Genomic DNA, 26586 nt, shown 5'->3' on the forward strand with positions numbered 1-26586 from the left:
AATATTATTCAGCCATAAAAAACAAAAAGGGGCACCTGGATGGCTCAGTCAGTTGAGCATCCCACTCTTGATTTTGGCTCAGGTCATGATTCCAGGGTCATGGGATTGAGCCCCGTGTCAGGCTCCATGCTCAGTTTCAGATTCTCTCTCTCCCCCGCCTCCCCCCCCCCCCCCCCCCCCCCCGCTCTGTCCCTCCCCGGACTCATGCTCGCTCTCCCTCCCTCTCTCTCTAAAAACAAAATAAATCTTTAAAAACAAAAAAGAACAAAATCTTGCCATTTGTAATCTTGCCATGGATGGATCTAGGGAGAATACTACTAAGTAAAATAAGTCAGAGAAAGACAAATACCGTATGATTTCATTTATTTGTGGAATTTAAGAAATAAAACAAATGAACAAAGGAAAAAAAAGAGAGAAGCCAAAAAAGAGACTCGTAACTATAGAGAGCAAACTGATAGCAGAGAGGAGATGCTCGGGAGGGTGGATGAAATAGGAGAAGGAGATTAAAAGCACACGTATGAGGAATGCTGGGTAATATGCGGAACTGCTGAATCACTACATTGTACACTTGAAACTAATATAACACCGTATGTTATCTACACTGGAATTTAAAAAATGTAAATAAAATATCTGCACAGAAAGTGTTCAATAAATGGTAAACTTGTCTATTTCCCACTTGCCTCATTGAGAATCAAGACTGGCCCCTCTCTGACCTTGCATATCCCCTCATTTAGCACAGTCTCTGCAGGTACCAGGTGCACAATATTTGTTGCACGAATGGGGCTGGGTATGGTCAGGCACGACTTTTAGCATATAACTGATACACTGAGAGAGGTCCACGAGCTGCATGAGGATTCTGGAATTCTTCAAATTCTGGTGCTGTGTTAGAATAAAATCAATGAAAGCCCAAGAGGGAAGTGAGTGATCCCTCACAGATGGGTCACATACGGACCCATCAGACCATTGATGCCGCTTGTGAATGATTTAGGCCATCACCTTCCTTGAGTCAATAATATGTTATTCTACAGACACCATCCCCCCCCCCCCCCCTCTCTCTCTCTCTCTCTCTCTCTCTCTCTCTTTTGAGAAACCTTTTGCTTTGGTCAAGAGACAAACTGCCACACAGCCAGTAATCTATAAAGTATAAGGTAAGGCAAGATCTAATGATATGCTAATTCAAAAAGCTACAGAAGTTCAGGGATGGAGTGGGATCAAATTGGGCCCTCCTGTGAGTAGAATTTGCAAGGTTAGAAGACAGGGGAACATTGTGCCCCAGGCACTGGGAGGGGGTGGGGAAGCACAGGGGAACAGGCTTCTGGAGAAGGGTCTGATTGAGGCAGGCAGCTCTCGGAGTAGCTGAGCACTTGCCCCTCCTGTGCTGGCAGGGTCACAGCGACTTACCATGCTGGAATGGACCGTAGCCTGCTCAATGTACCTTGCAATTCCTGTGACAAATGCATTCCTGTCCTCAAAGTTTGTGTCAAAGTTAGCCTGTAGGAATTAGAGGAAGAAACATTTGTTGGTTGGAAAACAAGTCCAAGGCGGCTGGGTGTCCAGGGAACCCCACTGCCAAAAAATGCCACCAGACTCTGTGGAAACCTATCTCTACATCATGCTTTGATCTTCCCCTGAGAAAATCCAACTCTGACTCACACTGGGCAGGAGCTGGCTAAACAGGGCCCGGATCTGCTTCTTCCCATTGGTAGTTAACCAGATTCACCCAGCTGAGGCTTGGAAGCAAATGCTTAAACTACATAATCCTAAAGAGCTGTGAAAAGTTAAGATGCGCATTGTTTTCATCCAGCAGTTGCCAAAATAGTTACCTGAGGCTGCAGATATGTACGTACAAGGATAATAACTGCAACATTTTTTTTTCTGATAGAAAAAACTGGAAACCATCCCAACGTCCATTAACAGCAAAAGGCTAAATCAATAATAGTATATCTGTACGATGCACTTATAAGTACTATGTGGTGGTTAAAAACAAAATGATAGCATTGTAGTACTGTTATGGAAAAGTATCCATAATAGATTTCAAGTTCAAAAAGCCAAACCACAGAGCAATTATCTACAGTATGGTTCCCTTTTGGTTAAAAACATCTAGATCTATACATAATATGTACTTATAAGTATAGTAAAAAGGGCTGTGTGTGTGTATAGTCATAGAGGGAAATTTTTATTTGTTATACTTTTCTGTATTGCTTGTAATAAAAAGACATGCACATAATTAAAAATTTAACCTGGGTTAGAAGACGTGAACGAGCCAAGTTTGTAACTTGAACCTTTAGGAATGTGCTTGATAAAATCTAACTACTGAATGAAATTACAAATATATTATGCATTCATATTTAGTCTCATTTAGCAGCCCCAGAACTTAGAAAAGGTCAAACACAGCTAAAAATTTTATATTAACTTGTTCTTTCCTAACGTGGCATACTCGCCCAGCATGCCCAGACAAGGGGCTATTTGCAAGGCTCACTCTGGCTCCCCTGATGCCCTTCCAGTCTCACCCTGGGGGGTTACGGTTTTGAACAATCTGATATAGTTTATCTCAAGCTCCCCTCTCTCAGGCAAAAGCAAACAATGGTGAGCGACTTCCCTGAGCCATTAGCTGCTGTGGGGAGCTGAAGAACTCTTCTCACATACATGAAGGAAAAGTAATTACCCAGGCAGGCTCTAGAGGTTTCTAAATTGTAATATTTAATTCATGAGATCAGAGCTGCCAAAACCTTGGTTGATGCTGCAGCGAGAACAGCCGGGAAGGTATTTGGGGTCAGAGCAGATCAACAAGCCTTCCCTGGGGAGGAGAAATAGTCCTGGTATTCGTTTACTAGCTAATCTATTCCTCATACTCAACTCCACCAGGGCACAAGGGGACTCCATCAGTTCAGGACCTTTCACCTTCCAGATGCAGACCTCCCCCTTCCCTATGCCTTCAGGGCACACCCACCGAGGGGATCCGGAGTTCTGAACTCCCCGGTGCTCTGGGAGACTGACCTGGTACATGATGGAGGAAGGTGGCGGCTCAATGCATGGCTGCTGGTCGGGGAGGGGCAGCTCTTCCAGCAGGTCCACGTTGGACAGGGCATCTTCCAGGGTGACGTGGGTGGTCATGGCTGCAGTTTGTGTATTCTGCACTGAAGGAAAGGGAGAGAAGATAGGGTGGAGAATGTCAGGGGTGCAGGGGTGTCAGGGGTGTCGGAGGTGAGAACAGTCTCACCCGGTTCAGCCTCCTTCCAAAGAACAAAGGGGGTTTACTTACATGCATTGAGACCACTTCCACTTGCTACCTCTTCACAAGGTGCCTGCAACCCATGCCTGATATTTGAGGATCTCTTTACAGTTTACAGGGTACTTTTTTATGTCTATTGTCTGGACTAAGCCTCACCACAACCCTCTGTGGTCAACATGGCAGGTGGTAAGGCAGCCACGTGACTGATGAAGAAACAAGACTCAGAGCAACTATATGTAGCACCCACACAACCACGCTAAGGGCAAAGGGCCTCACATAGTGCCTGATGCTAGACGTGGGCCTCAGCCAGCCCCCAGCTCTGGTCTTTGGGAGGATATGTATCCGTTTCACTCCTAAATAACCACACAGCACAAATACCCATGTGGGAAACAGCCATGATTATCAACCTGAATCCAGGGCCTAGGTTTTACAAGCTCATTAAGCTGGGACTACAAGAATTCAGACTCCAGCAAATTTAACCTTACTTGCAAACACAAAGAGCCATGGTCTTCCTTGGCCTGGGGATGTTTTGTGAGGCACACCAAACAAAAAGCCCTAAACGGACATTTCCGTGTCTTGGTCCCTGGCAGAGCTCACTGGCTTTGATGAGAACTTCACAAGGCAGTGCAGCTGATGGGGATCTGAACAACACAGTTACCCAACTCGAGCTAACTACTATTTTAAGAACTCAGCACCCAGCAAACAGAATACTCATTTTTTAAAAGCATACGTAAAACACTGATAAAAAAAAAGATCATGACTTAGGCTATAAAATAGGTTCTCATGAGTTTCCCCAAACATGATGTCTTAGACGTCACATTCACTAAGTAGAGTGCAATACAATTAGAAATTGATAACGCAAATCATAGCTAAAAACCTCCCATACCTATGATAATTTATAAAAACATACTTCCAGGCTACTCATACCTAAAAAGGAATTCAAATAGAACCATACAACATTTATGGGGCGCCTGGGTGGCGCAGTCGGTTAAGCGTCCGACTTCAGCCAGGTCACGATCTCGCGGTCCGTGAGTTCGAGCCCCGCGTCAGGCTCTGGGCTGATGGCTCAGAGCCTGGAGCCTGTTTCCGATTCTGTGTCTCCCTCTCTCTCTGCCGCTCCCCCGTTCATGCTCTGTCTCTCTCTGTCCCAAAAATAAATAAACGTTGAAAAAAAAAAATTTAAAAAAAAAAAAAAAAAGAACCATACAACATTTAGAATTGAGCATAAATAAATGCCTTAAATGCATTTAGCAGAAAATAAAACAGTGAAACTAAAAGAACCTAATTTTCACTCCAAAATCCAAAGAAATAATAAAAATCAACCCAAAGAAATGAGAATGCCGGGACCACTCATTACAAAAGCAGAAATAAAAGAAGCAAAGTACAGAGCAAACCAAAACCAAGTAGACCATATGAATAAAAGTCTAAAGACTGAGTTTACTAAGAAGATTCATATTAATAATGAGCTGACCCTTTAGCACACTTGAAAGGGCAAACAAAGAGAAAGCCCACTGTGTTGATAGGCTTGCAGCCCTCCTTTTCCCTCCCCAGTCCCAGGCAAGTGTAAGTGGGGCTTAGGGGCTGGAAGTTCATTAGGAAATGAACTGTCCCGAGACCAGGGAGGGAAGGACCACCCACATGACAGGGGGGGGCGGTGCAGGGGCTGTGAGAGGCTGACCAGCTGCAGAGTGTAACCAAGGGCGTGCTGCCCCTCACTGGCGTCTCCTTCAGGCCCACAGCTGGGGGAGCAGATCAGGGCTGAGCAGCTACACAAGCTTCCATTTCACTGAGTTTTCTAACACACCGCCCTGCCGTGCAGGCTGGCAACAGCGAAGGCCACATCCAGTGAGGGCACAGGGAGCTCAGATATGACTTCCCCTCTGTCCTCTGGAGGCGCTTGGCCTCATGAGGTTGGTTTCAGGTCCTCTCCATACTTAACGCTTCTTCCTATTCTCTCCCCTGAATTCTAAGTGTGGCATCCACAGCAAACCATTTGCCAATCCACATGCAAAAAACTGTCTTCTTTCTTACATTAGTATTTTTTTTTTTAGTTTATTTTGAGAGAGAGAGAGCATGTGTGCCCACGAGAGCACGAGCAGGGGAGACGCAGGGAGAGAAGGAGAGAGAGAAATCCCAAGCAGACTATAGAGTATAAGAGTCCAGCATGGGGCTCAAGCTAACGAACCATGAGATCAAGGCCTGAGCTGAAATCTAGAGTCAGACGCTTAACCGACTAAGCCACCCAGGTGCCCCTCTTACATTAGTATTAAGTTCATTTTATGGGAGGGATTAATAACTTTATAGAGCATAATGATCTACAAGTTCCAAAGCCCTAATAATTCTCTTCACTCAAATAATAATAATAATAATAATAATAATAATAATTCTTAAGCCCTTACACTCTGCCAAGCACTCCACTATTTGAATCTTGCATCAACCCTATAAAAGTAGGTGCTATGATTATTCCCATTTTACAGAAGAGTCAAAAGAAGCTCAGAATTTAAGTATATTTCACAAGGTCAAGTGCTGGTGAGTGTGGAGCTGGGGTTGGAACCCAGGTTTTTCCAGCTCCAGATTTTGTGCTGCCTTCCAAGTGCTCAGACTTAACACTGCAAGGCTACTCATCCTGATGAAGATCGATCTCACACCAGCCTCTGTGCTCGATCTTTTCAAACACTATGCCTCAATGGTTCTCGATTCTGCTTGTGCCAAAGAACCGAAGGAAGAGCTTCTTAATAATAAAATGCCTGGGCTCCATCCCTAGGACCTGAAAGATGGTCTTAAAAAAAATAGCCCTATCTTATAGTAAGAGAAGTCCAGACTACATGGAGATACCGTATCTCATTGATAGATTTGGCAAAACCCTGTAAGTCTGATGACATATACCTGTTGACATGTACTTCTGTGGAGAATCAGGTCCTCTCAAACATTGTTGGTAAGGATATAAATGTAAAATGGCACAAGGAAGGAAATCTGGCAATATCTAACAAACTTATATGAGCATTTTATTCTTTGACCAGCAATCCCACTTCTAGGAAACTATCCCAAAGACACTTTGATAAAAGCGCAAAAAGACATATGCACAAGGCTATTCATTGCAAAACTGCCTATAATAGGAAAAGACTGGAAAATGAAAATGTCCCTCAACAGAAGACTGTCTGAACAGACTATGATACAGTCACACAGTGAGGTACAAGGCAACAGTAAAAGGAATGAGGAATCTATCTTACCCACAACTGTGGGGTCATCTCCAGGATATGGTGTATACAGTATACTGTCATTTATATAAGAAATCAGTGATGCATATACACACACAAATATTAAACAAACAATGGAAGGATAAACCATCTAATTTTAAAAAGTGGCTACCTATGGGGAAGAGCGATAAGCAGGAACATGGTTAAGGGGTTGGGGATAGAGGCTAGAATTCTTTGAATATACCTTGTTTTGTAGATTTGACTGTGAAACCATATATTTTATATAATTTAAAATAAAATTTAAATTTAAAAAGCAACTGCCACCCCCCACCAAAGTAAAATAAAACAAATAAAGGTATATTTATATTAGTTGTTGGCATAACTACACAGAAAGGACCTATTCCAAGTGATTTTAAAAATTCAGAAATTTGAGCCTACATTTCTGGTAGGAGATACTCTAAAAACAATGAAGTGTTGTAAAAAATACCTCGAGCTTTTTTCCACTAATTATACTGGTGTGCTGTTGCAGTGAGAATGTCCGAATGCAGTGTGAGGTAAAATAAATTAGTAATTATGGAATGCTCTTTCATCCCTGGTGGTGTTGAGAACTGGCATTCTTGATGTGAGAGAAAGAGATATAAGACCACGTAAACCAAATAGTCCTGAATATGAATTCGAGGTTATCAATAAGAAGTCATCACGTGTTTTAACTTTAAATAGACATACATATGTCTGTCTGTCTGTATGTGTATGTGTGTTTATTTCCTAGTTCTGTGCCCCAAAAAGACAAAGACACAATGACCAACCCATGAGCAATGAGCAACTTGAGTGCCAGGCTGTGGTCTGCAAATACCATTTCCTGCTAAAAACATCAATGCTCCTTGGAGAAACAGCTCAGTCCAGGTCTGGGACAGGAAATGTGTAAGAAAGGCTTAGAACAAGTTGTCGCAGCAGAAAGCAAGGAAGCAGCTCTCTATCTATGACTATGTCTGAGGGACCCAGGAGCCAACCTGAGGCAGCTTCTGCTGGCCGAGGATGGGACACTGTGCATCAGTTAGCATAACTCAACGCACCTGAAGCAGTGTCAAATATGTCTACATCCATGAGATCCTAAAGATACCTAATAACATTTTGGTTTTTATTACTTTGTTATTGTTGGAAGATGCCAGTGAACCAAACTTTGTGTTGAAAGTAGGTAAATAAAAGGAAAAAGGCAAGTATTTAATGTGCTTTTCCTATACAAACCGACCACTGGATAACCAAATTGCAGCCCCTAAAATGGAGAGAGGCACTGATTGATCATCAACTGCTAACATCACTAAATTAAAAGACAATAAGACATTAGGTGCCTCCTGATGGAAAACCATACCATCATCTTATGAAAAACGCTGGACCCAAAGCGAAACGCTGGAGTCTAATCAAGCCTTTGACACTCATTCACAAGAAATGTATAGGACAGAAAAACATCTTAGAATATCACTACATTGATATATCACCACAGTGATATAAATAGTAAAATACAATCTATGGGAAACTCTGCAGGACAAATGACTCAGTGTCTTCAGCAAATAAATTCCATGGGGGGAAAAAAAGACATGGAAGGGAAGCTATAGCCCATTATCAGACTATCGCAGTGTGTCCATCACCTTATTTGGATCCTCTTTCAAACAATCCACCATAAGAAAACCATTTCTGAGGGAATTAGAAAATTTACTAGTAACTGGGCATCTGATAACATTAAGGAAATAGTGTTATTATTTTCGAGATATAACATCAAGGTTGTATTTGAAAAGAGTTATCGCCTAGAAATGCCTACTAAAATACGGATAAAATGATACAGGGGTTTGCTTCCAAATAATACTAGAGGAGGAGGACGTGAGTAACAACAGAAGAAACAAAACTGGCCGTGAGTGAATAATTGTTAATGCTATGTGATGCTTACACAGGGATTTATTATATTTTTCTATCCAATTTTATAGAAGTTTGAAATTTTTCATGGAAACTTCAGGCTCAGTGTATATACACTACCAACTCTCATCCATCGTCTCTTCTTTCACCTTCCCTGACTCCTACTTGCCATGGTCTTTCCCTTCATCTTTCTCATGCAACCTGCATTTCTTCTGGACTTTTCACAGGCTTCACAATAACTCACCTACCAGAATAATCCCTAAGGCTTTCCGTTTAACACAGTAAGATGCCTGCACTTCTCTTGAAGAGAATCAGCAAATGACCAGCCTACAAGCCAGTGAATTAGGAGTCTTTATTTCAGTTAATGCAACCTTTCTTTTCTCCTTCTAAATGAAACTTCTCTACTGGATTCCTGGGTTTGTTTGCAGATCATTCACTGCCCAAGAGAGGAGGAAATCAGACATTTTCTTTTAAATGTTTATTATTTTTGAGAGAAAGAGAGCGAGCACAAGTCAGGGAGGGACAGAGAGAGAGGGAGAAAGAATCTGAAGCCGGTTTCAGGCTCTGAGCTGTCAGCACACAGCCCGATGTGGGGCTTGAACCCATGAACCGTGACATCATGACCTGACCTGAAGTTGGACGCTCAACCCACTGAACCAGCCAGGCACCCCGGAAATCAGACATTTTTAACTCAACCGCTATAAGTCACTGCCAACTCCATCCACATCAGTCAGAAAGAAAAAAAACATTCTTGAGGTGCCTGGGTGGCTCAGTCGGTGGAACATTCAACTTCAGCTCAGGTCATGATCCCACAGTTTGTGAGTTTGAGCCCCATGTCGGGGTCTGTGCTGACAGCCAGGAGCTTAAGCTTGCTTCAGATTCTGTGTCTCCCCCTCTCTCTCTCTCTTCCCCTCCCTGGCTCATGCCCTGACTCTTTCTCTCAAAAATAAATAAACATTTAAAAAAAAAAAAGAAAGAGGAAACATTCTGGAAATTTTAACATGTATACGTGAAAATAAGTACTTGTTTTCTGGCTCAAGTGTCCTGCCTATTATGCAATCTTCCAAGTGAGAATAATTCTTCATAGTCAGTCAATGAACATGTGACTCTTTTGCTACTTTGGAAGAGAAATTAATAAAAATACTTAAAAATTAACTGCGTTCTGGGAGCATCACTTACCACACACAGCTACCACCTCCCAGGGTGGGGTATTCATGGCAGATTTAAACTCAGCATCTTTCTAACAAGCTCAAACACAGTGGCCTGGTTTCACCGAGAAGTAAGAACACTGGTCTCACGGGCCATCTGCTTCTGAGAAGGGCTTAAGGGGCACCAGGGCTGGGATGACCGATGGACGCTGGGCAGGAGGGGTGGGCCCCATGAAGGCCGGGTGGGTGCCAGGAGAACCTGGCTTTGGGAATGCAGGTTCTGACTAACCACACCCTAAACCCTGCTACTCTGTAATCGAAAGAGTTGCACTGTCATTTTCTATTTGACTTTCTGGAAGGAAAAGGAAAACATAGGAAGATATTTTTACTGAAGCGGAATACCAGGCTAAGTATAGCAGTTGCGCTTGAGCTGCGGGTTCAAATCCATCATCTGCCATTTACTAGCTATATGACCATAAGCATATTACTTAACCTCTTGAGCCTCAGTTTCCTTACCTGTAAAAGGGTGATACTTAACAACAGTCCCTGCCCTCAGTGACTTACTCTGAGGGTTATATAACATTACAGGATGTGGAATGCTGCCCAAAGCAGGCACAGAGTAAATGTCAGCGGGTGGGTGGCCTCTTTTTAAACAGAGTGAATGGATGGATCAAATCTTGCAACAATTCTGTAAGAAAAGAGGGCATTATTATTATCTCCACTCCCAACATCGCAACTCTATAGGTCTTTCATACTGATTTCCTCAGTCACAACTACCCTGCAGTTTCGAGAGGACAGGTGTTGCTTTTGCTGTTTTTCTAAGGAGGGCCCAGTGTTACTGAGAAGTGAAAACGGTCTTTCAAGGTCATGTGGTCAGCTGGTGGCTGAGCTAGAGCAGAAAGGGGATATCTTGACTCCCAGTTCTGTGCCCTTTCTTCTAGACCACACCTACTTTTGTGCCTTTATAAAAGGCATACCAAGGACTTTCCTTTGGCTGCAGTTTGGCTGCTTTGTCTCTGCTCAAGAAGAACAAGATTCTGCCAACCCAGAAAGATTAGGGAACTGTCACCTTTGGGTCTCATAAATATCAAAAGGCCAGGAAATATTTTCCCTGAAAATCTATCCAGTTAGAAAGCAAACAACACAGGGGTGCCTGGGTGGCTCAGTCGGTTGAGTGTCCGACTTCAGCTCAGGTCATGATCTCTCGGTCTGTGAGTTCCAGCCCCGCATCGGGCTCTGCACTGACAGCTCAGAGCCTGGAGCCTGCTCTGGATTCTGTGTCTCCCTCTCTCTCTGCCCTTCCCCCACTCACGCTCTGTCTCTCTCCCTCTCAAAAATAAATAAACATTAAAAAAATTTTTAAAACAAGAAAGCAAACAATACATAATTTCAAAAAATTATAAATATATGTATATTTATATTTACAGATATTATATAAGTAAATATGTAAATAAATATAAAAATATAAAAAGGAGGCTTAGACTGTCCCCCTTAAAAAATATATTCTTGAGCAGCATTTCATGGAGCAAGGAAAAATTCAAAGAAGGAATCTGGAGTGTAGCCTGCTCTTCCATCATGAGTGTATGCTAAGTGTGTTGGGGACTGTGTGGGGCACCCAAGTTTGCTGTGACAGGATGTGGCTCCACAGGTCAGTATTTCCCCTGCTGCTGAGACCCTTTCACAGGCCAGAGTCAGCTTCTTCACAGGTGTGGGGGCCAAGCAGGGACATAGTCACCTGTGCACACTTTACAGGATTTCCATAGATGGCACCAAAATGGACTGTGTAGCTTACCCTGAACAGGCTGGAAGGAAAGAGTTTTATAAGAACACTGCACTTATCCAGTGGTCAAACCTTGTGGCTCCAACCCCCGTCACAGCACTTTTAGTGTATTGCCTGTGGATAAAATAGAGCCATGGGTGAGGCCACAATGCTGAGCAAGAAGCCTCACAGTGGTAGAGGGAAGGGAGAGGCAGAGCTATGCAGGATGGGGAGGGACCACACAGGTGTGGGAATCTGGGCCACGTACAGAAGCAAAACTCTCTATATATATTTTAAAATTTTTTAAATGTTTATTTTTGACAGAGACAGAGACAGAATGCAAGTGGGTTAGGGGCAGAGAGAGAGAGAGAGAGAGAGAGAGACAGAGAGAGAGACAGAATCCAAAGCAGGCTCCAGGCTCTGAGCTGTCAGCACAGAGCCTGACGCGGGGTTGGAACTCACGAGCTGTGAGATCATGACCTGAGCTGAAGTTGTTCACTGAACCGACTGAGTCACCCAGGCGCCCCAGAACTCTATATATTTCAATAGCCTATAGAAGCATCATCAATATCACAGTACACAGAAGTCACCAAATTCCTCATACACTGCCAGAATGATCCTAGTGCTGGAGGAGACTGAAAGGAATGGTTACCTCCTTAAGAGGCCTTTCTGACTCTCCTACCTCCTATCGGAATTCACTTTCTCCTTTGGCCCTCATTAAACCCAGCGTGTCCCTACTTTCAGGGCATCCATAATGCTTTATTACACATTTTATCACATTTTCTCTCCTTGCCCTAAATGAAAAATTCCCCGAGGGCAGGAGCTGTGTCTAACTCACATCCAGCTTCCCAGTACAGTATGAAGCACACCCTTGCAGCTACATAAAGATTTATTCAATGAGTAGATTGGCCATTGAGCCCAAAACATCAAGAATTACATTGCTATGTTCAAGATACCAGGATTTTAAAATTGGGGAGCAGAAAAAGGAATATAAATAGGAAAAAAAAACTGTTTATATTTTAGAAAGAACTCCATTTTGATGGTTCAAATATTTAACATTTGAGCACTTAAAGTGAAAAGCTTCAATATTTTGTAAACACTTTTCTATGAAATTAACTCTCTTCCTTCTATCACCATACGACCTTGATTTCACTCACCCTTCAAGGTCTCTCCCTCTACCACATGATTGTTCCTTCCTTCCCTGGAACTCCCAGGACTTCTTAAGCGTTGGTGAGGCGGTGAAATCCGAACCCTCATACATTGCTGGTAGGAATGTAAACCAGTGCAGCACTTGGGAAACAGTGTGGCAGTTCCTCAAATTTTAAAACCTAGAGTAGCCATGTGACCCAACAATTCCACTCCTAGGTACATCAGCAGTACCTCCCTTGTGATGCTTTCTGCCTGAGAAGGGTCATGAGTACAGATACTTCCTCTTCCCATGTCAGGGCAACTGTTACTAATTGATAATGTCTTTATTTCTCAGAGTTCACAGGCAGCCTCAGAATCCTTCTCACGAAATACAGAACTCCAGGGGGCCAATAGCAAACAATCTGTGTTCGCCCATGAGAGAAAACATATATGCCCTCCCTAGGGTGGAATGATGCATGCATGTGTAAGCTTCATGAGGTTAGAGACCATTTCTCACCCATCTCTGAAAACCTCAGAGACCTTAGCAGAGTGCTGAAGACAGATTAAGCACTGAGGAATTATGGGATGAGAGAATACACGAGCATACCCGAATTCCCTGACAACATTGGCAAAATGACATGACCTGAATTGGCCATGTCTTCATTTCTAGTTTTCCCATTCCTTCTCCTTCGCTACTGATAACACAGATAATTTAAATGGAATATGCAGTCATGCCCTATATAAGCCTGTACAATTATTTACTTAATATTTTTTAAAAGACTTTTCACTTTTACTCTATATATTAGAAGGAAGCTCATATTACAACCACTAATAGAGAACCAGTATCACTTGCCATAAACAGAGGGAAACTAAAAACAATGAAAACAACGGATGTCATCTGGAAATCATCTCATGTCCAGCACCGATACGTTCGTGAGAGGTGGTTTATCACGTGAGAGTGGGATGGTGAACTGGTTAGAATCCTGTCTGCCACTATTGGCTGTGTGATCTTGGGAAGATGACAGCACATTTCTGAGCCTCATCTTCTTCACCTCTGATATGAGGAATAATAACAGTTCCTACCTCATAGATTTTGAAAAACAAAAGCCCAATAATCCATGTAAACAGCTTGGTAAGGTAGAGAGTGCTCAATAAAAGTTTCCCAACAAAACCAAATCCAGCAACATAGAAAAAAGATTATGTATCATGACAAAGTGAGACTTATCCCAGGAAAGGAAGACTGGTTTAACACCAACATCCCCCAAATCAATTAATGTGGGGCACCTGGGTGGCTCCGTCAGTTAAATGTCGGACTTCGGCTCAGGTCATGATCTCGAGGACCGTGGGTTCCAGCCCTCCATTGGGCTCTGTGCTGACAGCTCAAAACCTGGAACCTGCTTCAGATTCTGTGTCTCTCTCTCTGCCCCTCCCCCGCTCACGCTCTGTGTGTGTGTCTCTCTCTCTCTCAAAAATAAACAAACATTTAAAAGATAAATTAATGTGATAAGCCATATCATGGAATAAAGGACAAGTCCCACAGGATCACCTCAGTACATGCAGAAAAAGTATTTGACAAAAATCTCATACTCTTTCACAACAAAAACATTCAACAGACTAGGAACAGAAGGGAACTTCCTCAATGAGATAACGGACAGCTACCAAAAAATCCCATGGCTAATATCAGACTTAATGGTAAAAGACTGAATACTTTCCCCCCAAAAATTAGGAAGAAGACAAGGATGTCTACTCTCTCCATTTCTATTCAACATTGTACTAGAGGTCCTAGCCAGGGTAATTTGGCAAATTCTACATACAAAATCCACTAAAAAACGATTACAATGAATACACATGTTCAGCAAGGTTGCGAGATACAGGATCAACACACAAACATCAATTATATCTCTATACATTAGCAATGCACAATCAAAAAAATGAAATAAAAAATAATTATATTTACAACAGCATCAAAAATAATATAATATTTAGGAATAACTTTAGCAAAATAGAGGTGTAAAATGTATACTCTGAAAACTGTAAAACATTGTCACAAAAATTAAAGACCCAAATAAATGGAAAGCTCTCCCATCTTCACAGATTGAAAGACTTAATATTGTTAAGATGGCAATCTTCCCTGAATTGATACAGATCTAATGTAATCCCGATCAAAATCCCAGCTGGTGTCTGGGAAGAAACTGACAAGCTGATTCTAAAATTCATACAGAAATTCAAAACATTCCTAAAAAAGAACAAAACCAGGGACACACATTTCCCAATTTCAAAACTTACTACAAAGCTACAGTAATAATTAAAACAGTATGGTAGTGGTATTAAGATATGGAACAGAATTGAAAATCTAAAAATAAACTCATATTTATGGTCAATTGATTTAAAAAAAATTTTTTTTAACGTTTATTCATTTTTGAGACTGAGAGAGACACAGCATGAACAGGGGAGGGGCAGAGAGAGAGGGAGACACAGAATCTGAAGAAGGCTCCAGGCTCTGAGCTGTCAGCACAGAGCCCGACACGGGGCTCGAACTCACGGACCGTGAGATCATGACCTGAGCCGAAGTTGGACGCTTAACCGACTGAGCCACCCAGGCGCCCCGGTCAATTGATTTTTGATAAGGGTACCAAGACAATTCAAGGGGGAAAGGATACACTTTTCAACAAATGGTGCTGGACAACTGGGTATCCACGTGCAAAAGAATGAAGGTAGACTTCGACCTCATACCACACAACAAATTAACTCAAAATGGACCAAAGACCTAAATAGAACAGCTACAACAATAAAACTCTTAGAAGAAAACACAAGAGTAAATCTTTGTGACTTTGGAATACATAATGACATCAAAAGGACAAGCAGTGAAAGAAAAAATAGATAAATGTATATTTGATTTTATTAGCTATTAATAGACACTATCAAAATTAAATGTAAAACTTTTGTTACTTCAAAAAACAGCATCAAGAAAGCAAAAGACAACCCACAGGATGGGAGAGACTATCTGGAAGTCATATACCTGTTATATGTGTAGAGGATATAAAGAACTCTTAAAATTCAATAATAGAAAAGCAACCCAAATGGGCAAAGGATAGACTCCAAAGAAGATATATAAATGGACAAAAAGCACATATAAATTTATTAATATCTTTAGCCATTGAGGAAATTCAAATCATAATCACAGTGAATTATCACTTCACATCCACTGGATAGCTACAACCAAGAAGACAGATAATAACAAATATTGCTGAGGATGTGAAATTGGAACCCCCCTATTTTGCTGCTAGGAATATAAAATAGTGCAGTAACTTTGGGAAATAGTCTGGCAGTCCCTACAAGTTATAAATATAGAGTTATCATAAGATTAAGCAATCCCATGCCTAGGTATAATCCTGAGAATTGAAAACAAACATCCACACAAAAACCTGTATATGAATGTTCACTGCACCATTATTTGTAGCAGCCGCAAAGTGGAAAAAACTCAGATGTCCATCAACCAATGAGTGGATAAATAAAATATGGTATATCCACACTATGGAATATTATTCAGCTGCAAAAAGGAATGGGGTCTAAAGGCATGGGCTACAACATGGATGGACTTTGAAAATCTGCTAAGTGAAAGAAGCATAATACGCTTTTTAAGGAAATGTCCAGGGTAGGCAAATCAAGAGAGACACTAAGTAATTAGCGGTTGCCTGGGCTTAGGGTGGAGACTGGAGGAAGTAGGTGGTGCTGCTGATGGCCATGAGGTCTCTTCTTTCCGGGGTGATGAAAATGTTATAAAATTGATCAGGATGATGGTTGCATAACTCTGTGAATATACTAAAAATTACTGAACTGTATGTTTCACATGGGTGAACTGCAGAACATGTGAATAATTCAAGCCGTTACAAAAAAAGTGTTAGTATTTGCATGAGTGCTTGGGGAAACATTGGCTGTAACATAAGCAGGAGTGGTACAAAGAGAGAGGGAGGCAGGGTAGGAGCTTGGGGAGTCTGGGAACTATGGTGCGCCTGACAAGCAGAGACTGTGTTGAATAGAAATCACCAGAAGAGGTGGGAGAGAAACAGAAAGCAATGGACACATCCACAGTACCCCACGGAGCAGCCCCTAGACTGCAGGATGAGCTGGACCACCCAAACCAGCACCTGCTCCCAAGCCTTCCACCCCAACCCTGTTTCTGTCACACTGCCAGATATCTGTCAGGTCCTGGCTGCCACACCCCGGAGGAGAGACTGCTCAGACAGGAACCACCTCTGAGCTGGGGGGATGGGCTTTGAGGTTTAGAATGAGAACAAGCCAGGTTTGTAGTTCTCCCTGAGGACACTGAAGCTGAGAGACAAGATGGACCTATACAAGGTCACTTGGCTAGTTAGGGACAGAGCTGGGGCTAACTCTGTAACTTCCTGGGCAGACAAGAGGATCTAATACAGTAACAGATACGATAGAGCTGTTAAAAAATTTTTTTAAAAGGAGGAATATTAAATAGGAAGGAAGGAAGGGAGAACATTCTAATTTTGCAATAAAACAAAAAAGCCATATAAGAAAGGAGATAAATGAAAGGACATTACTTAGCTCTCTTGTGATTTACACACATTTCACATTTACAGATTTTCATAGCATAGATGCTTTTGAGGCACCTGGGTGTTTCAGCTGGTTAAGTTTCTGACTCTTGATTTCAGCACAGGGTTTGTGAGATCAAGCCCTGGGTTGGGTTCTGTGCTGACAGGGGATCCTGCTTGAGATTCTCTCTGTGCCCCTTCTCCGCTTGTGCTCTCTCAAAATAAATAAGTAAACATTTAAAAATAATGATGTAGATGCTTTAAACATGACTTACGTTAGGGGAGCCTGGGTGGCTCAGCTGGTTGAGTGTGCAACTTTTGATTTTGGCTCAGGTCATGATCCCAGGGTTGTGGGATCAAGCCCTGCATAGGGCTTTGCGCTGAGTGTGGAGCCTGCTTAAGATTCTCTCTCTCTCTCTCTCTCTCTCTCTCTCTCTCTCTCTCTCTGTTCCTCCCCACCCCCTGCTTGCTTGCTCTCCTTCTCTCTAAAACATTAAACTTAAAAAAAAAAAAATTAAACATAGGTTAAAGCAGAGCTGTCACTATATTGGGAGATGGGGGCAGGGGAGGGAGGTGGATGGTGCAAGAAAGTGAAATCTTCATCCATCACAGCAGGAAGTAAATAGATAATGCATAGAACAGATAAATCAAGAAACAGCAGTGTAAGCATATCATTTAGAGATCTGGAGGCAAGTGCTGGAAGAAACAGTCAGTTAGAGGTGACAGCTTCTATGGGGAGGTGGGCACTGGGTGGTTGTTTTCATTACGAGTCTTTCAATACTATTTGATCTTTTTTAAAGCATGTACTGCTTTGATCGAAATTTTTAAACTTACTTTAAGAAACAACAAGCCAGGGGCACCTGGGTGGCTCAGTCAGTTAAGCATCTGACTTTGGCTCAGGTCATGATCTCACAGTTCGTGGGTTGGAGCCCCGTGTTGGGCTCTGTGCTGACAGCTCGGAGCCTGGAGCCTGCAGCAGATTCTGTGTCTCCTTTTCTCTCTGTCCCTCCCCTGCTCACACTCTCTCTCTCTCCCTCTCTCAAAAATAAATAAACATTAAAAAAATTATTAAAAAAAAAAAAAAAAACCCAAGGCCTCCTTCCTAGGATTTCCGACATCTGACCCGTCCCCAGCACCGTCTTCAGGCAGTCTTCCCTACCCAAGTCCCTCACTGTGGGTCTTCTGGGATGAGAGGCCCCAGACCAGCAGCTTCTCTCCACACAAGGGATGTGAGGTCAGAGCACAGAAGTCCATGACCTGGGCCTCCGGAGAAGGCCTACCCTCCTCTTTGTTTACAGCAAAGAAAAAGATCCTGGCAGGGTTAGAAACCTGGCCACAGTGCCCGCCTGCCATTTTACTCAGCTGCTTCCTGTGTTGTCAGGGTTGAGGGGACCTTTCCGTTGATAACCCAACCAGGCAGATCCCATCCTCTTGTGGGGGGTGGGGGAGTCCTGCCACCAAGGGCGACTTCCGGATTTGTTCCCACTGCAGCCTGTGACAAGTCACCATGTGAGGGGCACCAATGTGACCTATATCCGGGGACAGGAGCCAGCTCTCAGAAGCACCTGCTAAAACTGAGAAAGAGAAGCCAGCCACACTGCATCTGCTGTGGAAACAAAGAGCAAGACTTCAGGTTCGGCCACCAGGTCAGAGCACGCAGACCATCAATGTGACGTTACAACTCGAATGTGGCTGGGTCTGAAGGCTCACTTAGGCCCTGGAGTCACATTTCCACTCACTCTAAAAAGGCCATTTCCCAGTCTATAAAATATGGAGGCTGGCCAGGCAGTGGTTCTCAACCATGATGTCACATGGTTGTGAAGGTTCTTGTGGGCAACTTTTACCAGTAATGGCGTAAGTAGTGAGGTTTGCAAACAAGGTATTTTTATTATGTGTTTGGGAAGGTTCCAAGCGCTCCCATGCTATCACTGCTTGCCTATACATCTTCTTCCCTGAGAGGGAGAAAACAGGGGTAGAGTGGGGAGGGGACTGGCTGTGGGTGTGGTGTGTTGAGCACGTCAATATTGTCCATAATATGTACTAAAAAAAAAAAAAAGAGCAAAACCAAAAACAAGCAGTTAAGAATCACTGGACTCTCTCAGGGCCCTTCCAACTTGAAAGAAAACGACACTGACAGCAGATGGACACGCCGTGCAAAGGGCTTCCTTGAAGACCACCGTTCCTTAACAAGCAAACCCACTCTGGCCAGGATGTATGGGGTGCCATTACCCTGCCCATGGACATTCTTGCCTTTGCTCCAACTCTCTGCACTTCCCAGCAGACTGTCCTCTTCTCTTCTCGAATCCCACCCACCCTTGACCACTGGCAAGGCCCAAGTCAAGATAGGCCTCCTCCACGAAGGTCTGACCAGCCAAACTCCACCAAACCTTCATTTCTCTGGATTCTGACAGTGCTCACAGTCTAAGAGTCCACAGTTTCCTTCTGCATTATAAATTGCTTTATATTTCACTAATTCTTTGGATCACCAGAAATGACAGGAATAATCATCTTTTTTTAGCTTGATCCGTAGCCCTAGCACAGATGTGGGCACATGCTAGGCATTATTTGCCTAATTAGCACTTCATGAACAACTTGTTGAAGGCACAAGCCAATGGCCCAAATGCACGTTATCTGGTAAAAAAATTTTTTTTTCATTTAAAACATTCTGATCCAAGGCACCACATAAGTCAGCCTTATTACCATAAGAATTTGAGGAGACTTTTAAAGAAAATCCTGTCACAGCTTCCACCTCAACTCGTAAGAGGCAGGTCTTTATTTCTCTTTCCCACAAAGGTGTAACATACTTGGAGGTTGATGGCTCACCCCTAGTTCTGATTTCTCTTCTCACCATTCATACCTTGTCAAAAGCAGTCTTAAGGCATCACAATATAAAATCACAAACTGAATACCTTTCTCAGGTATCCCTTCCCTTAACACTGAGTTATTGAGGGCCAGCCCTGCAGATTCTTTGGTCTCAGCTGGGCCATTAAAGTCAGACAATCCTCTCTTTCATCCCCCAGTTGATTTCTTATTCCACCCACAGAGGCAGCTGTTCCAAACCTCCGGAAGTCTCCTGAACTTTCCTAACCAGTCCACCACCTTTACTTTCTGCAGAGGACCTCGTCTCCTGCCTTATTCAGAAGACAGAGACCATACAACATGGACATACTAAACATCCCTCTGTCCCACGAAGTGATTCAAGTCGGAGAACCACTGCTTCAAGATGACCTAACGATGATGAAAACACACAATCAAAAGGCCTATTGATGAAGTCATCACTGGGTCCTTCTTGGGTATCTCTCCAGAAGGTCATGTTTACTTTCTCCTTGCACTAATTTCTGAGTTGCTGCATGTCTATTAAAATGCCACTCAGCCAGAATGGTCCCTGCAAGGAATTCTGCCTGAACCCAAGCTCTCCCTTCTCAAAACAATTTCCTTCAAGAATTTGTACTCAAATGGTTTCCTCCTCTGCTGCCAGGGCCCAAGAAGTATGGCTTGAATGGTCATCTTTTGAGGCACATCGCACACAGTCCTTGGCATAATGGCCATGGCTAGGAAGCCAATATCCAAACCCAGCATCCTGGGAGGCGTCCCACACCCACTGACTGAAATCTGAAGTGTCTTTGTACAGACAAGGCCATCCAGGGGTCTTGACAGAATCTGTGAATCACAAAGTGCCTTTCAGTTTCCCTTTGGCTCAATGTTACAGAGAGGCCACAGATTTGTCTTCTTAAATTGACACACAATATATAATTAATAAATTGTTCCTTTAGGAATGAAGGGCAGCCGTCCAAAAGAGCCACACATTCAGAAACCTCATTCTCTTCTCTGTTTCCATGGCCTTTTCTTCTAAAACTGGGATGTACAGACATTATCTCATCTGCAGGTTCCTGTGGCAACAGGTAGGTAACGAGCTGGGCAAGCTGCTTTCCTTTGCCCAATTGTTAAAGTTGGAAGGGTGGTGGTGAATTTAAAGGCACACAGCAAGTCAAGGATAAATCCTGTGTCCTAAGACCACTGCACTGCTCTGTCTGCCCAGGAAGTGAAGCATGCCCTTAACATTTTTGGTTGATTGCAAAATGCTAAATGCACACAGAGGGAAAGTTCCTTCCTGGCCTCTGTTTGTGTGTTGAAATGTGAGAATTACCTCCAGGTTTCTGCTCAGTGTACTCCCTCCCCTTTCTGCCTACTCGTTATACCTACCTTCAGTGAGCTACTCAAGAGCACTTCTTACCTGAAGCCTTACTGATGCCCTATCTTAACACGGGCTACCTTTTGCAGGTAAACCTGGGGCTAGGTTTCTTGGTCACAGAGCCAACTCTCCTGGGAAGAGCAAAATCCAGGAAGGTTCTGGGGGTAGCCATGGGTTGACTACACACATGAGCTACATTCTTAATGATTATGTAATTAATACATTAAAACAATAAATACATAGATATAATAGCACTTAACTATGTGTGCCAGCCGCTGTACTTGGCACTTTCATGCATCCCTCACTTAATAAGAGCATCCCATGAAGAACCAGCTCCTTCCCCACCAACGCTGGCCCCCCCAGTCACTGCCCGGAGGCATGCCCCACCGTCCTCCCCCACTTCTGCTACCACAGCAGGGTCCATCCTTTAGACCCTAGACATGGTTTTGCTCCCCCAAATGACAAGACCAAAGGCCTTTTACAAAGACTCCAATGAGGTGACTGATGTCTGGTTTCGTCAACTACAAGTGAATAATAATTAATACTTGCCACTAAAGAAATAGACTCATTGTTATGGTGGCCACACGGAGGCTACAAAAGCCCATTTTGTGAAGCTCTTGGTAGAACCCTGGGGCCAACAGCGGCCAAAAGAAACCTCTTTGAGAGTGTAGGCCAATCCTCAAATGTGGGGACCAGAGCCCTGTACTGTTTTCCAGGAGTGTCGTTTCTAATGCTAATTAGCTTGTTGCCTATTCATCACCTAATTCAGCTTGCTGGTCAATGACAGCAGCAGAGGCCCACTGAACGCCCAACAGGGAACAATTTATCAGAGGGGACAGGTAGTGTTCTCCTGGGGCCCTCTTCCAGATTTTAAATTCATGTTTACTTCCTTCTCTGGGCCAGCCTCTGATTTGATTTGAGAAAAACTCACCAACCCTACTGGATTGGATACCCCATTCTTGGCCTAATGCCTAAAGCAAGTTTTTCCTTCAGCAGGGACTGAACAAGGCAGGCTTGGGTGGCTACAGAACTGGTCAGAACTGGCCAGGAAATATAATAAAGAAGCTTAGTGAGCAGAGAGCTAATGCCCCCAGTCAGAGGCTCAGCATACAGAAACAGGCAGAAGCACTGGCTTTGTAAGCAACAACACGCTCTTCTTGTGGCCTACTAACTGCCTGGGCAGATGGCATCCAGGGGCAATGAGTAACTCTCTGTAGGAAAGTTTCACCTCCCCCAAGTGGATACTGAGTGCTCAACAAATACCTTCCAGTGACAGTAACCGACCCCTGACCAGTTACACACACACACACACACACACACACACACACACACAATTCCATTATTTCTGCTCTTGAAGCCAACAGAGCTGACAACCGGTAGACACTGTCATTTCAGTGAGCTGTTCCCCAAAACTGCTACCTAGTTCCCTGTTCCCACTTCCAGCTCAGTGCCTGAAATGCCACTTTAGTGATATCAAATATGTTGACTTAAAGATTTGTTTTCCATTAAAATGCCTTTCGGCCCATTTCCTTTCCAGTCAAATGACTTCTAAAGGACCTGCTCTGCACTGAATGGGAAATTCTTTTGTATTTAGCTCTTAAGGATAAACATGTTCACTGGCTCCTATCTTGAAAATAATTTTTGACATAGGAGAATGGGGGAAGCACAGAGCACTGCAAGGAGGTGGAGGTGGGAGGCCTCAGGGAGAGTCACAGAGGAGGTGCCTAACTGTGCAGAAAACCACCTTCAAGGCCTTCGCAATCCTGCCCAGGGATATGGACCTAGAATTTTGCCTCCCAATATCTGTGATCTCCAAGGTTACCAGCACTGCTTCCAACAGGGCCTGTGTCCAAGAATAAGTAAGGTGAGACCCACTGCCCTAAAGGGGACACAGGTACGAGGTAGAAAACAAGAGTATGAGAGCCAGCACTCTCCTGAGTTGCCCCTCATGCCCCAGTCTCCTCGCCCATGCCAGGAAGGCACCTGAGAGCTAGCAGGAAAAGATCCTTGCTACCTTCTTGTCCTGGCTGGAAGAGAAGCCCATGGCCCATCAGCCCACAATGCTCCATCACCGTGCTGGAGAAACTAGGCAACCAGAGGTCAAAGTCAGATTCCCTGAGCTGGGGAGGGCTTGGGCAGTCCCAGCGTCCTTTCCTGCCAGGTTCTCCTTAGTACAGAGAACCACACTCCTGTCCGATCACGTTTCCTGCCCCCACCCCCACCCCTAAACAGAGAGCAACCCCTTCTCTTCCTTTTCACCCATCCATCGAGGGGGAGGGTGTCCTGAAAAGCAGAAACCACAACAGACAGGTAGGCACTCTTCCCAATTCTTCGGAGCTCAAGAAAATCCAACCTCCTCCCCAGGAGTCAGCCCACTCATCCCCCTTCCCCCCTGTCCTCCCCCGCTGCCTGGCAGCCAGGAGGGAGAGTGATGCTAGTGTAGGCCAGAAGGCTTCAAAGCGGGTCAGACTTGCCTCCTCCCTCGTTAAAACCCCCACCTTCAAACACTGGCGCTTCGCCCCTCGCCCCACCCATCTCACGTTCACTGCAGGGCGTCGGGTGCCCCAGGCGGCAGCCAGGCGGGCCCACGCGGCTCTCGCTTGCCCCGGAGGAGGTGATGGTGGCCGAGGCGGCAGAGGCGGCTGTCGGCGTTCTGCAATACCTGGGCTCGGGGATGTCGCCGCTGCAGGTGTCTCCGGTTCTCGGGGTTAGCGCCGCTCCTTCACCCGCCCGCGGCTCCGGCCCAGGCCGCGCACCTGCTGCTGCCGCCGCCGCGCCCGAGCTGCGTTGTGTGCCGGCCCTTTCCCGCAGGGGGGTCCGCGCAACGAGGCCCAGGGTGGGCCGGAGGGGGAAGGGGGCCGCGCGGGGCCTGGAACCCGGCGTGCAGGGGCTTCGGAGGCCCCCAGGCCGCGCTAGCCGGGGCGCCGGGCCGAGCGCCCCCCTCGGGCGGGGAGAAGGGGCGCCGGCGCCTCGCGCATCCTCACGGCCGTATCGACGTCCCCCCGCAGCATCCCGGTCCCCACGCCGGCCCCAAGGCCTGCGAACGCTGCTTACCTGGGTCTGCGGCAGGTTCGGGGGAGCGGCCCAAGGCTACCGCGGGGCCCCGCGCCGGGGCGCAGGATGCTCTGCCCCGCTTAGCTCCGCTGGAGGGCCGCCGCGCTCGGCCCCGCCCTCGGCCCCGCCCCCGCGCCCGTCGCGGCTCCTCCCCCGCCCGGGGTGCCAGCCCCTTCGCCGCCGCCGCTGTCACACAAAGAGCAGGAAATGGCTGCGGCGAGGGGCGCTCGGTGCGCCCCTCAACGCGGCGGGCGCATCCCAGACCTGCACCCCGGCGCCGGCCCCAGGACAGCCAGCCGCCCTGCCCTCAGAATGGAGAAGGAAGGGAGGACTTGGCCCCAGATCCCGCGTGCCGGAGAGCCACACCTGCAGCAGTGGGAGGACGGAAGCTTTGGGCTCCATTGCGATCTCATCGATCTCACGTTTTTTCCAAGTGCTCATTTATCTACCTAATATTTATTGAGCACCTATTTTGTTCCGAGCCTCGTGCCAGGAGCTGAGTACGCACTGGTGTACTACCCTTTTGGAGCTTGCTATCTACCTGGATAGATAGGGCATAAATTAACCTAGCTAACGTCCAGTTACAGCTAGAAGAAGTTCTGTGAAGGAAAGAAACAGGGCGAAGAGATGGAAGATAAACCAGGGGTTTGGGGAGAGGGAACTTCCACCAGTTGAGTCTGGTCACCAGTGCTCCTCTGCTCAGGAGTATCTTCTCAGTCGCTTGGAGCCAATCCCTGAAGCTGCCATCTCTTAAGCAGGGACCTGCCTCAACTTCATTGAGGAAGAATTGCCTAATGGGCAAAAAGGAAAATACATGGTGACAGGAAGTCACCTGGCTTTGCCAGGAAGGACCTGAGAGGACAGGCACCTTTCTCTTCAAGGCTTATCTGCCATTTAGGGCTGCCCAAAGAAACGGTCCTCACCCGAGCAGCAGTCTGGTGGAGCTTCAGATCCAACCTTGAGACCCCCTACTCAAGTCACTTCAACACTCTGTTCTTGAGAAGCCACCATATCTATAACGTGAGGGATAATAATTGCCCTTCCTACCTCACAAGGTAAACACTTGAAAGCATTTGAAACATTTTTAAATGTAAAGGATAAAGTACTGTTACAAGGGAAGCTTTCTCAAAAGTTTGTCTATGTATACTTAACTACTCAGCTATTCCTATTAGGGGCTATTTATAGAGGAGCCACAGAGTCTCTGGCAAAGAACTTGGGAATCTACACCCTCACTGATCTCACACCATTTCTTATTTCCCAAGCACTCAGAATTCATGATCCTTTATGGTTTGATGTTACATCACTCATTCGAATTTAAATTGCTATTTCAGAAAGGATGACTTATATATGTACACACATACATTTCTGTCCCTGTGAGAAAGCTTGTGGAGGTGTTTGTGGAGGATGGCTTTAAACACCAAAGTTTCTTTCTTTCTTTCTTTCTTTCTTTCTTTCTTTCTTTCTTTCTTTTCTTTCTTTTTTCTCTTTCTTTTTCTTTCTCTTTCTTTCTTTCTTTCTTTCTTTCTCTTTCTTTCTTTCTTTCTTTTCTTTCTTTTTTCTCTTTCTTTTTCTTTCTTTCTCTTTCTTTCTTTCTTTCTCTTTCTTTCTTTCTTTCTTCCCTTCTTTTTTCTGTAATTTTTCATTTTCCACTGTGATCCTTAGGATTTTGAGTGTCAGTGATTACAAATACTTAACAAGAGAAATTGGGGGCACCTGGGTGGCTCAGTTGGTTAAGTGGCTGACTTTGGCTCAGGGCATGATCTCGTGGTTGGGGAGTTCGAGCACCGCATCAGACTCTGTGCTGACAGCTCAGAGCCTGGAGCCTGCTTCAGATTCTGTCTCCCTCTCTTTCTGCCTCTCCCCTGCTCGTTCTCTCTCTCTCTCTCTCTCTCTCTCTCTCTCTCTCTCTCTCTCTCAAAAATAAACATTTAAAAAAAGAATTAAAAAAACAACAAGAGAGATTGAATTTTCACTCTGAAGGGCATGTTTTGTTGGATGTCGTAGATTTCTGGAAGATGTATTTCTCCCTGTTGTTCCTTCCTTGTCTTTTCACCTTCTAAGATCAAGTTGTTTAAAAGAAACAAAAAGACTATTAGACATATATTAGGTTGGATCCTAGGCAAAAATAATTCCCTGACCCCCTGAATTTCATTCGCTTATAAGGGGAAGCAATATGGTCTTGTTGAAAGCATTGCGTTGGCAATCCAGAGGCTTGTCTTTTGGTCCCAGCTTTGCAAGTAAATGATCCTAGACAAGTCACTGCACTTGTTTCCCCCTCCAGACGGTGAGGTAAGGTGGATTCATTCCAAGAGCCTTCTACATGCAGAAAATCACATGAGTTAAAACAAAGGACATGCCCCTGCCATGCTTACAGCACCTCACTAGCTTCTCATTGTCCTCAGCATG

At 44.7% G+C, this 26586-nt stretch overlaps 1 protein-coding gene across 6 annotated transcripts in view; it reads right to left on the bottom strand.

The window, feature by feature from the left end:
• The window catches only part of CYFIP2 (cytoplasmic FMR1 interacting protein 2), a 130182-nt gene extending 105229 nt beyond the window's left edge, over positions 1-24953 (bottom strand). Inside the window, exons 1-3 of one of the 6 annotated variants that reach the window (XM_047853043.1) lie at positions 24847-24953; positions 2998-3137; positions 1402-1491 (exon numbers count right to left, since the gene is read on the bottom strand). In XM_047853043.1, coding sequence (XP_047708999.1) covers positions 1402-1491; positions 2998-3114 — 207 coding nt within the window. In that variant the 5' untranslated portion in view covers positions 3115-3137; positions 24847-24953. Of the gene's footprint in view, positions 1-1401; positions 1492-2997; positions 3138-10001; positions 10026-24180; positions 24282-24846 lie in introns of those variants that run through there. The other 5 variants (XM_047852957.1, XM_047853128.1, XM_047852859.1 and 2 more) reach the window with 5 other exon arrangements.
• Positions 24954-26586: the final 1633 nt, after the last annotated feature.

The sequence above is a fragment of the Prionailurus viverrinus genome, chromosome A1 (assembly GCF_022837055.1).
Source record: "Prionailurus viverrinus isolate Anna chromosome A1, UM_Priviv_1.0, whole genome shotgun sequence".
Lineage (NCBI taxonomy): Eukaryota > Metazoa > Chordata > Mammalia > Carnivora > Felidae > Prionailurus > Prionailurus viverrinus.